The 14,895-nt window shown below is 36.2% G+C and overlaps 1 protein-coding gene across 7 annotated transcripts in view; it reads left to right on the forward strand.

Annotated features, from left to right (window-relative positions):
* Window positions 1–14,895, forward strand: part of KCNK2 (potassium two pore domain channel subfamily K member 2) — a 157,748-nt gene that overhangs the window by 130,291 nt on the left and 12,562 nt on the right. For 6 of the 7 annotated variants that reach the window (XM_066993656.1, XM_048057552.2, XM_066993657.1 and 3 more), the window contains 3 exons: window positions 1,310–1,496; window positions 6,356–6,541; window positions 9,653–9,792. In XM_066993656.1, coding sequence (XP_066849757.1) covers window positions 1,310–1,496; window positions 6,356–6,541; window positions 9,653–9,792 — 513 coding nt within the window. The remainder of the gene's footprint in view (window positions 1–1,309; window positions 1,497–6,355; window positions 6,542–9,652; window positions 9,793–14,895) is intronic. The other variant, XM_066993660.1, reaches the window with a different exon arrangement.

Genomic DNA, 14,895 nt, shown 5'->3' on the forward strand with positions numbered 1-14,895 from the left:
GACTTTGGAATGGTCTGTTTTAGCTTTGGTACAATTAAAAAAATCATTAATAGTTTACGCAACAGACAAAAGACTTTTCTCATTAAATCTACAGATTATCTCAGGCTGAGGAGAGCTAAAAGTTGGAGGACAAAATTAAAATTCAAAGTGATCTTGAAGATTTTGAAAGGCAGCATGAATATATAAGATACAGTTCAAAAAGGACAAATTCAAAAGATATTATTAAAGAATAATGAAATATTCAATTACATGTCAGGAAACAGTTGTCCAGGTGCAGTTTTGTAGCAAAGTTCTGAGGGCTCTAGGGGCTCTTCAGCTAGCACTGGAGAGTGTTATACTGTTGTGAAAAACATAGGTCACTGTTAAAGGTTTAAATAGGAGTGTAAATAAATAAACAGATTGGATGAAAGGATCCTTTTTTATGCTCTGTTTTGCTGTAGTATGTCTCACTTTTTTGTCCAGTTTTGAGCACCACATCTAAAGAAATGTGTGTATTGGCTGGATGGAGGCAAGGGACAGCAACGAGAATTGAGTGGGTGAAGTTAGACTTGAAGAAATGCATTTATTTGGACTAAAGAATATATGACAGAGAAGACACCTGTAAACGCTTGCTGGAAAGGGTAAAGTAGCAGTTGGTCTGCCCTGGATGAGACCATAAGTAGTAGACTTAAATTGAAGCAAATGAGATGCAGGGTAAGCATTGGAAAACTTTCTACTGAAAAGTTAATCTTGTTTGCATTGCCTCACATGTCTTGTATGCAGTGGCTTAGGTGTGGTTATTTTCAGTTTTGACTAAGGTATGGAAGAGAAGATCTCATGTCCCCTCTATTTCTATTTCAACTCTGTTTTCTATGGTTTTGTTTAGTCATCCATTTCATTAAAGAGAGAAATATATGGTAAAATTCACCATTTTTATTTAGTTAGTTGTGGATGCAAAAAAAAAAAAACAGATACCAGGTGCGAGCACTACTTGAAGCTCACTCAAATTTTGTCCTCACTCAAACTGTAGCATGATCAGCTGTTAATATTAATGAATGTTACACGTGCCATCCACCCAGACCACAAAGCTGACCACAAAGAAGAGTCCAGTGCTGCTTTGTGTTTTCTGCCACCAAATGTCTCCTAGGATAGTCATATTTGCTTTGAAAACCCTTTCACAATAAAACAATGCTTTGATTTTTCCTGTCTGAGAACTATAATGTCCTCTTGAGCAATGAGGTGCTCATTGTAGGTGATAGATGCTTATATATAGTGGCACAGTTTTATTAACAATGGGTTTCCTCTCTTTCCCCTTCCCTTTCTTCCATAGAAATGGAATGTGAGTCAGACAAAGATTCGCATAATTTCAACAATAATATTCATACTGTTTGGCTGCGTGCTGTTTGTTGCTCTTCCTGCAGTTATATTCAAGCACATAGAAGGCTGGAGCACACTAGATGCAATTTACTTTGTGGTTATCACTTTAACTACCATTGGATTTGGTGACTATGTTGCAGGTAAGATTTTTCTCACTGCTCTTTATCTCATGATATTTTGCACAGTGATAAATGTTCTGCCTTTTTATATTTCTTTTGGGGAGAACAGGTGAGCACTGACCCAACTCTGGTGGTGGTGGCAGGGGTGGTTTTACCTTTCTCACCCAGTTTTACCCTTCATCATTCTTGTGTCAAGCCCTGTGAGACTGCCACCTTGGATCATGTGGCTGACTACATTCAGGAGGTGGGACGATGAAACAGTCTCCCTCTGACTACATATGCTTCTTTTTTTCCCTCTGTTTTATTGTTAAAAAGATGTTTTACCTGATTTTAGATAATTTTTTGGCTTTACAGATTGAGAGAAGTACCAGAATAATTACAGTATTTTAGTCTGCTGAGTATTTTTACTTTAACTGGAGTCCTTTAGTGTCTCATTTTGCTCAGTTATATATGCAACTTAGTTTTTGTGTGCATATTTTGCTTTCAAAGTGTTGATCCAGATTTCTTCTTCTGCCACTGAAATTCTGTTGCTCTTGTATCTTTCTGTACTTTTGTTTGCTCTGTGTGTATTTGCCCATGTGTGTTTTACAATATAAGAAGGTGTAGCACAGCTTATAGATGACATGACCAACACCTGGTTCTACTAATCTAGACTGGATTAGTTACAAATGAATAAGACAAGCTCAACTTGAAAAAAATAAAAATAATAATAAAAAAAGAGTGTGCCTGTTATCTACACTATTTTTTATTTCTTGAAAAGGTGAAAGATCTCTTCTCAGAATAGGACTAAGTATATGCTGTCTGTATTGAAGGTGCATTGATCTGAGCCAGTGAGGTGGTGAGGTTAGGATTACAAATTCAGAGTTTCATGTTGCGAGTCCAAGACTTGCTTTCCTCAGCCAGATTGTTCTTATTTTGATTTTGTCTTCAAGAATTTGTGGTTCTGAACAGATTCTGACTAGCACCAAATCAAAAATTTATGCTATTTCAAAGCCAAGAGTCTGGGTGCTTTAGACTTTCTTTCCTTTGGTGTATGTGTGTGGCAGGGCATAAAAATAACAATGTATAAAGGCCTGGTTATATTTGCCGTAAGAAATCACATGAGATGGCCCACTTTACTCTAACTGGAACACTGAGTACATTCATCATTACTCTCATTATAAAATTTCTGCAGATTTTCTATTTGTAGACCACTTGATATTGTAATTTGTTCCTACATGATGTCTGGTTTTTAATTTTACCAGGAAACACTTTCCCTTTCTACAGAATGTTCTTGAACTATGTTGATCTATACCTTGTGGCCTTTTATGGTCTTTATGCATATTTTTAAGTTCTGCTTTAATGGCAATATCAAAATGCTATGAATATTTTCTATTTACTTTTAGAGCAACAGGCAAGACACTCCTACTCATTCTGTAATATGTTATTGACTTAGAGTTTCAGTGTGTAGGAATTGAACTCATACTTGCAGTGAAGACTCTTAAGAGAATAGGTTTAGACTATCTCTATCTTCTCTATGAAGCTAATGTGGCCACTAGATTGTTTTTTGTCAGAGATGAAGTTGACAATAAGCTCGTTCATTGTTATCTTCTTTGTGTGGACTGACATACTCAGTTGACAGCAGATGACTAGATGACTGACTTGTGCAGTTGACACGCAGGAGAGAAGGGATGCCATCCAGAGGGACCTTGACAGGCTTGAGAGATGGGCCTGTGCAAATCTCATGAAGTTTAACAAGGTTGAGTACAAGGTCCTGCACCTGGGTCAGGGCAATCCCAAGCATGAATACAGGCTGGGAGATGAGTGGATCGAGAGCAATCCCAAGGAGAAGGACTTGGGGGTGTTGGTGGATGGAAAAACTCAACATGAGCTGGCAATGTGCACTTGCAGAAAGGCAGCCATATCCTGGGGTGCATGAAAAGAAGCATGGCCAGCAGGCCAAGGGAAGTGATTCTCCCCCTCTACTCCTCACCTGGAGTACAGCATTCAGCTCTGGGGTCCCCAGCATAAGAAGGATAGGGGCCTGTTGGAGAGAGTCCAGAGGAGGGTCATGAGGAAGATCAGAGGGCTGGAGCACCTCTCCTACGACAGGCTGAGATTGTTGGAGTTGATAGTCTAGAGAAGAAAAGGCTCCATAGAAACCTTACAGTGGTCTTCCACTACCTAAAGGGGGTCTATGGAAAAGATAGGGAGAGTCTTTCTGAGGGAATATGTAGTGATAGGACAAGGGGTAACAGTTTTAAAGTTAAAGAGGGTAGATTTAGATATAAGGAAGAAATTCCATCATATTAAGCTATTTTAAAAGGAAAACTGACACTGCAAATTATCAGTCTAGCTGATAACATTTGTCTTAAGGGCTAGGTTTCCTTATTAATTTTGAGAAAGCATGCAGAATATTTTGCAAGCTACCAAATTAGTAAGCTGTCTTTATGATTTTTTGTTTGCTTGTGGTGTTTTTTTTAGGTAAGCCATAACCACCTTGTAGACATTAAATACCATTGGTGTTTTGTTGTAGATCTTATCTAGAACACACTCACCCAAAAGTTTAAAAGCTGAATGCCAGAAAATGAGATGAAGCAAATAGGGATAAGGCATGTAATGGTGTAAATGGCTATAGGGGAGGTTGTCATGATGGAACATAAGTATTTCATCTGGCAGAAGCATCTGACATCATTGTGGATCTAGAGCGTGACATTTCTTGGTTCTGATTTGTCATGGTGAGTTGTGCATCAGGCAGAACGCTACTTCAGTCCAGTTATAAGTGCCTAGGTGACCAGCCACTTGAGGAAAAAAACAGACTGACATTAACTTAGTCCTTTTTTTCTGATTTTTTTGGCTGGGAAGGAATGTTCCTTAAATAATATTTAGTGTAAATTGCCTTCTACCACTCAGAAGAATAGTCAAAACTAAAACAGAGTGGTGGGCAGTGTCATTTCAATTTGCAATTATAATGGAGTGGACTTCTAGAACAACAACAAAAAAGGCAATTCTTTTAGCACATTGGAGCTCCATGGGATATTTCATAATTATGTGTAAATTTTGTTTCATAAAGTTCCCTCAAACAAAACAAAATTCCTAACTATTTGAAAACATCCAAATATTCTGGTAATTATCTTATTATCTTTCTGGGAACTGTCATCCCAGTGGAAAAAACAAGTCTGAAGGTCCTGGATAGTAATGTCATGGCTGTGATAATGTGTATCAGGGTTAAGAGAAACATTTCTTACAGTATTTCTCTTTTCACTAACATGGAATTGGCTGCTGCCTGGCACCACTGGATTTGAAAGCTGAAGAGAAGCCTTGGAGAACTTTTAGGAAGTAAAGGAGGGTGTTTCCAAATAGCTGTACCAGAAGGGAACCAACAGGAGAACATGAGATTACGGAATGTAATGGTATTAAAGGTTGTAGGGCTGGCTGTTACAATAGAAATACTTGTTCTCCAGATTTTTTTCTACAAATTTCTTCTCATTTCTACTGGAGAACATGCATTCAGTTCCCAGGAACCACAAGGCCAAAACATTCCCTTTTGTACTGAGAATCTAAGTTGCCATTTGGAGCCTATGGAAATTTTAGCTGCAGTTTCAACTAGCAAGAGAAGTCCTAAGGTAGATGTAAAAGGCTGATCATTCAGGGTGTGTGCAAGGAGAGAAAAGGTGAACAGTTTTTGTATTGCATGTTCAAGAAAATACATGGATAGTATTTCAAAAAAAAAAAACCAACCTTTTTCTGTCTTGGAAAATGGATTTTTTTTTCTTTTTAATTGGGGTTGGGGGTGAAGGGTGGGGTTGATTTTTTTGATGGGGAGATTGAGTTTTTAATGTATTTTTATTCTTTTTTTAAGAGTTTTTTATAACTGAAGAAGGTTTACCATAGTAGCTTTTCACACGTGCAAATACACACACACAAAGGAAGTAAGAAACTGTCTCTTGAAAATCATGCCATACTGATTCGAACATAGCTTATCTTGTTTTCAAGGGAGACCATGAATAATACTAGAGAAGAAAAAACAATCAAACTATTATTATAAATAATCCAAAAGAGGAAAGTTAGAGGACTTTTCATGTCATGTCATTTTTAGTGTAATGAAAGATAATGTTGGCTACCAATGTTAGCAATGAGATCAAAATATATGTAACATGACAATGCATTGTTCATATGTGCAGATAAATCCTTAAATATTTCTGGAGGAGATAGTCTAGCAGCTATCAAATACAAAGTAGATTAGATGCCCAGAACTTGACAATTACGTGAAGGTCAGAAATATTAATACCACATCAGTAGTCTGTTTCACAGGCATAATGAATAAGGTTATGCTGCAATCAGTCCAATTTAACTAATCACAGAGTTTTGTGAGTCTTCAATTTTAAAATGTTTTCTAAGGTGTTCTTTCTTTTTTTCTTTTGATCTGTGATTTTAGCTCATAGCTTCTTTACTGTTTTGGGCTGTAATTGAATTAGGTTTATTGCCATTTTAATATATATATGTATATGGGTCTGCACTGAATTACCTGGAGGGAGAACTAATTTGTAGAATACTGTCAGATTTTTAGTCTCATTTAACATCACCAACCTGAAACACCTTACCTACTGGTCATAGCAGTCCCATTGATCTGTGCTCTCTCCTGCTGGCATTGTTTTTTTTTGGCATTCAGAAGTGCTCTTTGTCACCTCAGGACTTCATATCTTTTATAAGGGCTATAAGGTGTGAACCATGTAGGCTGTTTTAAGCTTAAGTCAGCGTGCAGTGTTTCACTCAATTTCTGTATAGGACAGTGTGGAAAGGGTGTTTATAGCTGTGCCCTGTATTCTGAAGTAGCTCTCCATTTTCCACTGAGTGGTATCAAGTAACTTGTATAGCCAACATTATATTCTTTCTTGCAGATGGTGCAAATGTTGTCTTGTCCCCAGCATGCCGCTTCTCCAGGTCTCTGCATAAGCTAGCCTTACTCTGTCCCTTTTTGCAGTTCTTCGAGGTAATTCCTTTCAAGGTGCAGGGCCAAACCTCCATGTTTCTTTGGAATGGGACAAACGAAGTTTCTGGATTATGCCAGTTGCCCATGGTGCCAGGTTCGTCATGACTGATGGACAAGCTACTGATTGAGGGATGGCTACTTGTTAACCTTTGATTTAAGTTGTGCTTAAATTTAATCACTTTTTTATGCTCAGAATTTGTACTGTTAATAAAAAATAATAAAGACCATTCCTGGTCTGAAGGGCCAATTTTGGAATAACACAGAAGTTTATGCTAATATGGAATTAAGATACTCAACATCGATATTGTCTTTCATTCTTTATATTATAGTTTTGAAGCAAAAACATGAAAAAAAAGATACTTTAGAGATAGAGATTTCTAGATTTAGAGATTTTAGAATATTTGTGTGTTTGTCTGCTATGAAAGGATAGAGAAAAGAGTGGCAACAATAGAGAATACCGTTTACTTAATTTATGTAATATAATTGTTATATGTAAATTTAAGCCTGATCACGCACTGGATAAACAGAATCCGTCCTAATGTACAACTGAAATCTTGTTGAATGCCATCCTTCACTAAAACATAGAACTTCTTACCTCAGAAAGGAAAGGTGCTTGGGCCATAAAAAAAATCTATGCCTTCCATGGAAAATCCTAAATCCTAAAATTTGTTTGGCAGTAAAAATGGTGGCAGCAGCAATGCAAAGTCTGTGATGAAGATGAATGAGAAAGCTCTTTGATTTCTCGTTGATTTCTGGAGAGTTTGGAATCAAATCTGTACCACAAAACATCTCAGCAATAAACTGAGGCTGCTCTTTGTAAAGATAAAGGCAGTGAAAATTCTAGTTAGAGCTGGTGCATGCCAGTTGACCAAATCTCTGGGAAGGTAGATAAATATCTTTGTTTGTTAATGCTATTTCAGGTAAAGTTCAAACAAAGTTGGACAAAAGTTTTTGTCCCTTGGCCCACAAAACTAATTTTTCCAAACATTAAAATTCAACTTGCTTCTCAGCATTTTGCTTCCGAAGGCATTATGTAAAATCTGCTTTGCAAAAGACAGATGATAGCATTACTAAAAGTGGTGCTATGAAAAATTCATGCAAATCTATCATGTTGATACACTTTTTACAGTGTTACTGGTAAATTCATTAGATTAATTATCTCACACTTCAGTACAAATATATTTACGTGTACATACACAAATATATTTGTACACATTTATGTAAATTGCAATTCAGTAGTAAATGAATTTCATTTACTGTGAACTCAGTACAGTTGATTTTGATTGTTTTCCTATTTATGATATTGTGTTACTCTATGACACTTGAACATTTCTGCTGAATTCCTCCAATAGTTACAAAAGATAATACTTATCTCAGGACAAATATCCTTAAGTATATCTCTTTTTCCCTGGTCTTCCATTAAATCAAGACCTCACCAGGAGTCTCTGAAATTCATAGATTCAAGAGCTGATAAAGACTTCAGCTGTCAAGCCTTTCTAGAGGGTTTTGACTGTCCCTTGCAAACTTTGGGAAAGCTGAACTCCTTTGGGCATGGCTAGATGGAGCCATCTCCTGGCCAGACAGTAGAGAAAACTTTTAATTGAATATTAAGACCTGATCTGGTAATTAACCTTGCTGTAAACAAATTACATATACATGATGAAGGAATTGCTGCCTGCAGACTGATATATTTGGGTTCCAGTTCCCATTTATAAACTTTACACACTGGAAATTAGAAATCTGGCAAGTGGATACCTTACATTGTATGTCTTTGTGCATTGTATGAACATATGAAGAGTGTGAACCAAGGAGTGTGGTTCGTTGCTGACTCCTGATAGAGCTAAGGCATGGTGGTAATCCACCACTTTTTTGAATGATAGCAGGGACATGTCATCTGGATATCCTCTTTTACTGCATTGACGCAAGGTGGATGTTAACATATTTCTCTATTTTGTTTGTCCTGGCGTGTGACAAACTCAACCTTTTGGGTGAATGGCTGTCTTCTGTTCTGTTCTGATAAAGCCCTGTCTTGTACCATATTTGTGACTGTACAAGTGTTGAAGTATCCATTTTTGCAATATGGATTTCATCTCTTAGGCAGTTGAATAAACCACTACAGCTCAACAATTTTTATTTATGAAAGGGCTTATTGACATGAGAAAAACAATTTCCATCTATGAGGAATCCCACACTGAGATACTAGTCAGTAAAATTCTTTGTTTGCATGTAATCTGCATGGTGATTAGATAATAAGAGCTAGGAAAAACATTGCCCTTCATGAAAGGGGGTGAAGAGCATTTTCATTTGGCTGTTTCAGTGGGCAGACATGCAAATTTCTGTTTACAGCAACCCAGATAAAGAGTATTCTTTTATTTGTCATAGTTTAGCTGATCTGCAAGTTGTAGACTTGTTTTATTGTACTACAAGATGTGAAATATGAGTTACTTTGTTTTGTCTGAGAGATCTGGATAAACATAACTTCATTTTAATTTTATTTTTATTTTGGGGGGAGGGTGGGGGGATAGGATAAAGCATCTGTTCTTTATAGTTGTATTGGACCTAAAAGTTCCATTACAGACATCTCTGAAACTTATCCTTTTTTACTTCAACACTTGGAAAGAAGAAAGTATCTGGTTCTTATGGCAGTGAGATTCAAAAAGCTGCCTTCAGCTGCCACATACTTCATCCTTTTTTTTTTTTTTTGAGTATGATCAGCTCAGCTCAAGTCTCTGTAGCCTGGTTTCCTCTTCAGTAAAAAGGAGATGGCAATGTTTGACTGCCCAACAGGGACATTTGTTAATGCAGGTACTATTCTTCTCTACTAGGGTTAAAGGATTCATGTAATTCAGATGTGCTTCTAAGTCCTTGCAAAATCAGATTTCTCAGCATAAAACATATTCCAGAACAACACTTAAAATTTCGTACAGCATGTGTATTTGGAGCAGGTGGGAAGTCCTTCTGTTCAAGCTGTCTTCAACAACCTTAAGTGTCCTCCACCTTAAGTGATGGTATCTCAAAAGCTGAATAAGTTTGTCAGTGTTCATTTTAAATATTGTGAAAGATTAGGAACTATTGTGTACATTTTCATACTATTGCTGATCTGCTTTTTATTTTTTTTTCATTTTTAGAAAAAGAATTAACTTTAAAATAGTATTGCACCTATAACAATTAAGTGTGCTTTATTTTTAACTTCATTGTTTTTCAGGGGGATCAGATATTGAGTACCTAGATTTTTATAAGCCAGTGGTGTGGTTCTGGATCCTTGTTGGGCTTGCTTACTTTGCAGCTGTCCTCAGCATGATTGGAGACTGGCTAAGAGTCATATCAAAAAAGACAAAGGAAGAGGTAAGAACATTTTGAAAGGAGAAGAAATACTGTTTTTTAAAAACTTTGATTAGCAGTCAGGTGAACTTACAAACCCTTTTACTCTTAGGGAATGGGACAAAGCTGTCCATATATTAAATATATGCTTCAGCTCAAATGGAACTGTAGCAGTCTAGTCCAACATACAGTGAATTTTACGTGGCTGCATATAAATTTATGTAAACTGTATTGTTGAATGGTGTATACACAATTGTGACTGAGTGGAAAAATTTCTCTGAAAGAATTACTCTAGATGGTAGAATAAAGTCGGTGATTTTTGAGGCAAAAAAATCATTCTGCTTTCATTGTTTCTGTATGGGATACAGATATGTAAAAGTAAAAAAAAAAAATCACTAAATAGTTATATTCAAGATACCTTTCATCGTTTTACAGCACTAAGAGAATAAATGTTTCCTATTATGTAGGGTATTGAAATGAATTATTTAAATATGTCTGGGTGTATTTTACTATAATTATCTTCAGCTGCATGCATAGCTATTTGTAGTCAGGTGCATTGTTTTCAGTTAAAATATATTCTTATTTGTAAATGTGTATTTATCATTTCAATGATACAATATTTTACTTTAAATCTTTATTTACTTTTAAGTGACAAAACTTATTTTTGTCACTTTAACAAAATGTTCTGGCTTCTAAAAATGTTAGAGGATAAATAAAAAATTCCTTTGACAATTAGCACAGTTCAACTTTCACTAGAAGTTTCAGAAAGAAATTGATTTTGTTTTAAGCAATGTATTATTTCCCTCTAATTTTACTTCAGTTCCTCTGCACATATCAGTTCATATGTGTTATTTAAACAGAAAAAAATCTTGTTTTTGGATGAGATGAATATGCTGGTTATTGTGCAATGGCCTGCTACTTATGTTTCTTTAAATTGTCTCTGTAGCTGTAGGGCATGGCATCAATGTCTAGATGTAATCTTGACATTGCTTGAGTTCCCAAAGTCCTTACTATAAAGGGTAGTTTACACCCATCCATCTTGACTCATTACAGTCTCCTTGGGTCACTCAGGGCCACTGCCTCTTCCTGACCAAAGGGCAGTGGTGATAGTGAGAGCAGGCAAGAGGGTGTGAGCTGGGCACTCGGGCAGGATTACTAAGCCCATTTTGTGAGCTCTGTAGCCTTTTTGCACTGCTCTTGCTACGCTTAGAGCTCTTAGAGCTAGTGACAGCATTGTGGCAGGCCTGTTCTAAGGAAATTTTTTTCTAAGAATTTCATAAACACTTATTGCAATAAAAGAATCAGCAGCTAACTAATGAGACAATGTAGCTCCAAAGCAGAGGAGCTACTTATTTGATCAAATTTATTTAAGGATTATGAGAACTCATCTTTTGCCTCTGCTCTGCAAATTTTAAATTATATTTATAGTTTGGTTTACACAACTAGCTTTTGTAGTGTCCCTCACAAATATGGAGCAGGACATATCGCACAAGTGTTCTCATTTCCAGGTTCAACATTTTTGCAGGATCACTATCTTGTGTTCTGGAAGAGCATTGAGGGCATCTTTATCAGTCAACCTGCATGATCTCCACTGTCTGTAGGGAAACCAGCAGATCACTTCAAATGGTGTTAGCCTGTATTGTTTTTGTGTATTATTTTGAACTTAAGAATTAGGTCCATCTAGCCCATTACTTCATCTGCACTGGGAAAAAGTAAGAGTTGGACAAGTACGTGTGGTGTTTGCCTGTTGTCTAACTGTTCACAACCTGGGTCAATTCCTAAACTGCATTTAGTTTCTAGATTCCTGAATAAAAGTGGTATTATGACTAAGGCACTATGACCTGGGACTATGCAAAAATACCTTGTTCAGGCTTCACTTTGCAGCACTTCCTCATGCACTAGTGACACAATCTAGTTCTTCATGATACTTCCTGAAATGAATCTGGTCTTTAATCTTACTTTTCTCATACTCTTCTATTAGGCAGTAAGATCTCTGGATAAGATGCTATCTTGACTATATAATTGTACATAGCACTGAGGGTTTAATCTTGTTTAGAATGTCTCATTATCCATGTTATTATAATGATAATATATTAAGAATGTTTGAATTGTTATGTCTTTTTTCTTATACTGAAGACATTTCAGTATAGGCTAAGAAACATGAATTGAACAGAGTCATGGATTTCTAACATATTAAGTGTATTCCTAGTTATATTAAGCAAAACTCAAAATTTCCCAGGTTATCCAGCACAGTGCTATGCCAAAGTTTCTTTCCTCAGGCACCAGGAATGTATCCCCTCTTTCCTCTTTCCATTCTTTCTCACCTTTGTAGCCTAAACAAGCATATTCATTTTGTCTACAGAAAGGAAAACTTCGTTCTTCAGATATATCCAAATTCTCTTGGCTGATGCAGGTATTAAGGATTTTGCTGTATACAAGTGTCTCATGTGTTTTAGGTTAGATTAAAGACAGACATAACATAATTTGTACCATTTGTTCAATTAATCATATCCCTGATGTTCAGAAATATTCCCCCACTTTTTAATCCATTGCTCAAGCATGTCTGAAAAAAATGCATAACAGAAAATGTTCTAGCAATAACTACTACAGTATCAGAAATGTGAGAACAATTTGAGAAAACAGAATCACGGCATAGTACTATTTGTGTGCTAGTTAGGAGTTATGAAATATTATTTCTGGATTCTATCTTAATTTTCTAAGAATAAATTTGTGTACAAATATAGTGTATTTTGCTGTGAGATGAACTGTTTGATTAAACAGAAGCATTGTACAAGTATTCACTTTATAAGTAGCATTTTATGACTTTAAAACTGCTGTTCTCAAATCATCTTTGCTATCTGTCCAGGAAAATTCGAGTGAAAAAGTTGAGACAGTTCAGTGGAAATGTAGTCATTAAATCTCCTCTTTGCCAGCAGAAGCCAGAGGACACTCTGAATTTCTTGAATTATCTGTTTTTTCAGTTGAGCTTAAATTTATGATGGTCTGTTCCAGCTTCTGTGGATGGAGATTATAACAGAAGAACCTATCTGTAGTTCAGATAATAGAAATAAGTGCAATGGAAAATCCTAGTCATAAGCATGATTTTTTTTTTACTGTTTTTTAAGGAAACATTTTGTCAGTCTTTGGGGGGAATAGCTCATTATTCCCAGAAACAGCCTTTAACACTGGAAACTATGCTACTATGCTATTTACTGAAATCTACTGAGAGACAGAGGCTATGATAAAATCTATAGGATATATCACAAGGATCACTGAGTCCAACTCCTGGGATCCCAAAATATGACCCCCCTCCTCCCCCAATAAAACAAAACATGTTATTGCTTATTTAGAGTACATATTGTGTAAGGAAACCTCCACGTTCCAAGAAATTGTTGATCATGATTATCATCTAATTTCCTGTTCACATTTTTCTCTTTACTAATGCAGTTGTATTGTTCTTAAAAGCAGTTTACATAAGGATTTGTGGTAATAATGCTCTATAATGTTTCAATAAATAAAAAAAAAATCTATTTTTTTATGATACCACCAGAAAAGTTTCTCATATGTGAAGTGGAGTTGAAATAAAAAAAAAAAAATCTGGTCAGATATTCATTGATCCACAATAATGCTGTATTTTGATATTAAAATACAGATAGCCAGGATGTCTTTCAGTTGCTCAGGTGGCCTTTGTCTCCTGAAATAGTCTTGAGAGTTTTGAATGCCTCAGATAGGGAGGGAAGTGAAAGACAAGTAGAGACAGAAGTGGGAGTTTTAGAAGGATAGATCTGCTGCTGGAAGCAGTTCATACAGTAAGATAGATGAAGTGTCAGAAAGTCATTGGAACATGCTGTGTGCTAAAATCTTAAGTAGGCGATCTGTCTCTGAAGTTCAGCTTCAGAGTACTAGCTTGCCTGAACCTCCCCCCTCTTCATTATTCTCTGTACTCTGATTACTCAGAGCACTTACATAGTCTTCTGATTTTAGTTGCTTTGAAAGGTAAAATTTCAGGATTTTTTTTCCTTGTCATATTTTCTTTTACCTCAGTATGCAGCAGCTTCTGAATTTCAGTGTTTCCTGCAAAGATGCCTGCCCAATCAAGAATCCTAGTCATTTAGGCTATAAATTTCAAATTCCCATTTATAAGATTAAGCGCTTGCATCCCTTGGCCTCACGATAGCGTTTAAGCTCTAGTCCATTCAAGCTCTAGACTCCATTTAAGTCAATGAAGATGTGATTAACCTCCACTGGAGATGTTAACATCAGAACTAGTCATCTACATTGCCTTTATAGTCACTGGAAAGAAATGACTGTTTCTAGTATAACCTGTTTGAATTTTTTAAGGTATCAACTTTAAGATGATGAATTATAAGATGAATTATATTCTCAAAGAGTCTGTTCTCTTTGGTGTATATCAAGAGCCCAAGTGAATGACTTGTGTTAGACATTAGCTCAGTTTGGACAAGTGATTTTTCATGCTGGCTGTCTTTTTTTTGAATTGAATGACATGGATCCAGCTTTAAAGACCAAATCTAAGACTTCATGAGAAATAGCATATTCATTTCTTGTGAAAATTCAAGAGGTAAATGTTACCTTTGGTATTTATAAACAATTTGATTCATCTGAATCATCATTCTGTTTAATCCTTGGCACCAGTGGCAGATTTGTCACTCATGTCTGTCAAAACAGAATTAGGCTTGTCATGATGATGCCATGGAAATTATTGCACTCTGTAGTATTTGTTGTCTTTTCATTTTACTATAGCTTAGGGCTAAATGCGTTCATGCAGCATATGGGGCCCAAAATTAAAGAGAAGGTGAACCTCTCATATTCCCTGAATGTAGGCTTTATGCATGGAAATGGTATGGTATTTCTGTCTTGTTCTATTATTTTTATTTTTATTAAAAAGGAAGAAAAATTAGTCAGGTCTGACTTTACAAAACAGCTGAGCCAAATTATTTGCTCATCCATGCTGAAAACACTGGCCTTCCTTTCTCCCTCCTTTATCTTCTGTCCTTCCCCTGGCCTTCTCCCCAGTTTCTCTGTAGTATGCTACGCCTCTGACTTAGCAATATATCTGGTGCTTATTTGATTGTAAAATGAGTGGACTCAACTTGCTAGGAAAGGGAC

Source organism: Anser cygnoides, chromosome 3, assembly GCF_040182565.1.
Source record: "Anser cygnoides isolate HZ-2024a breed goose chromosome 3, Taihu_goose_T2T_genome, whole genome shotgun sequence".
NCBI lineage: Eukaryota > Metazoa > Chordata > Aves > Anseriformes > Anatidae > Anser > Anser cygnoides.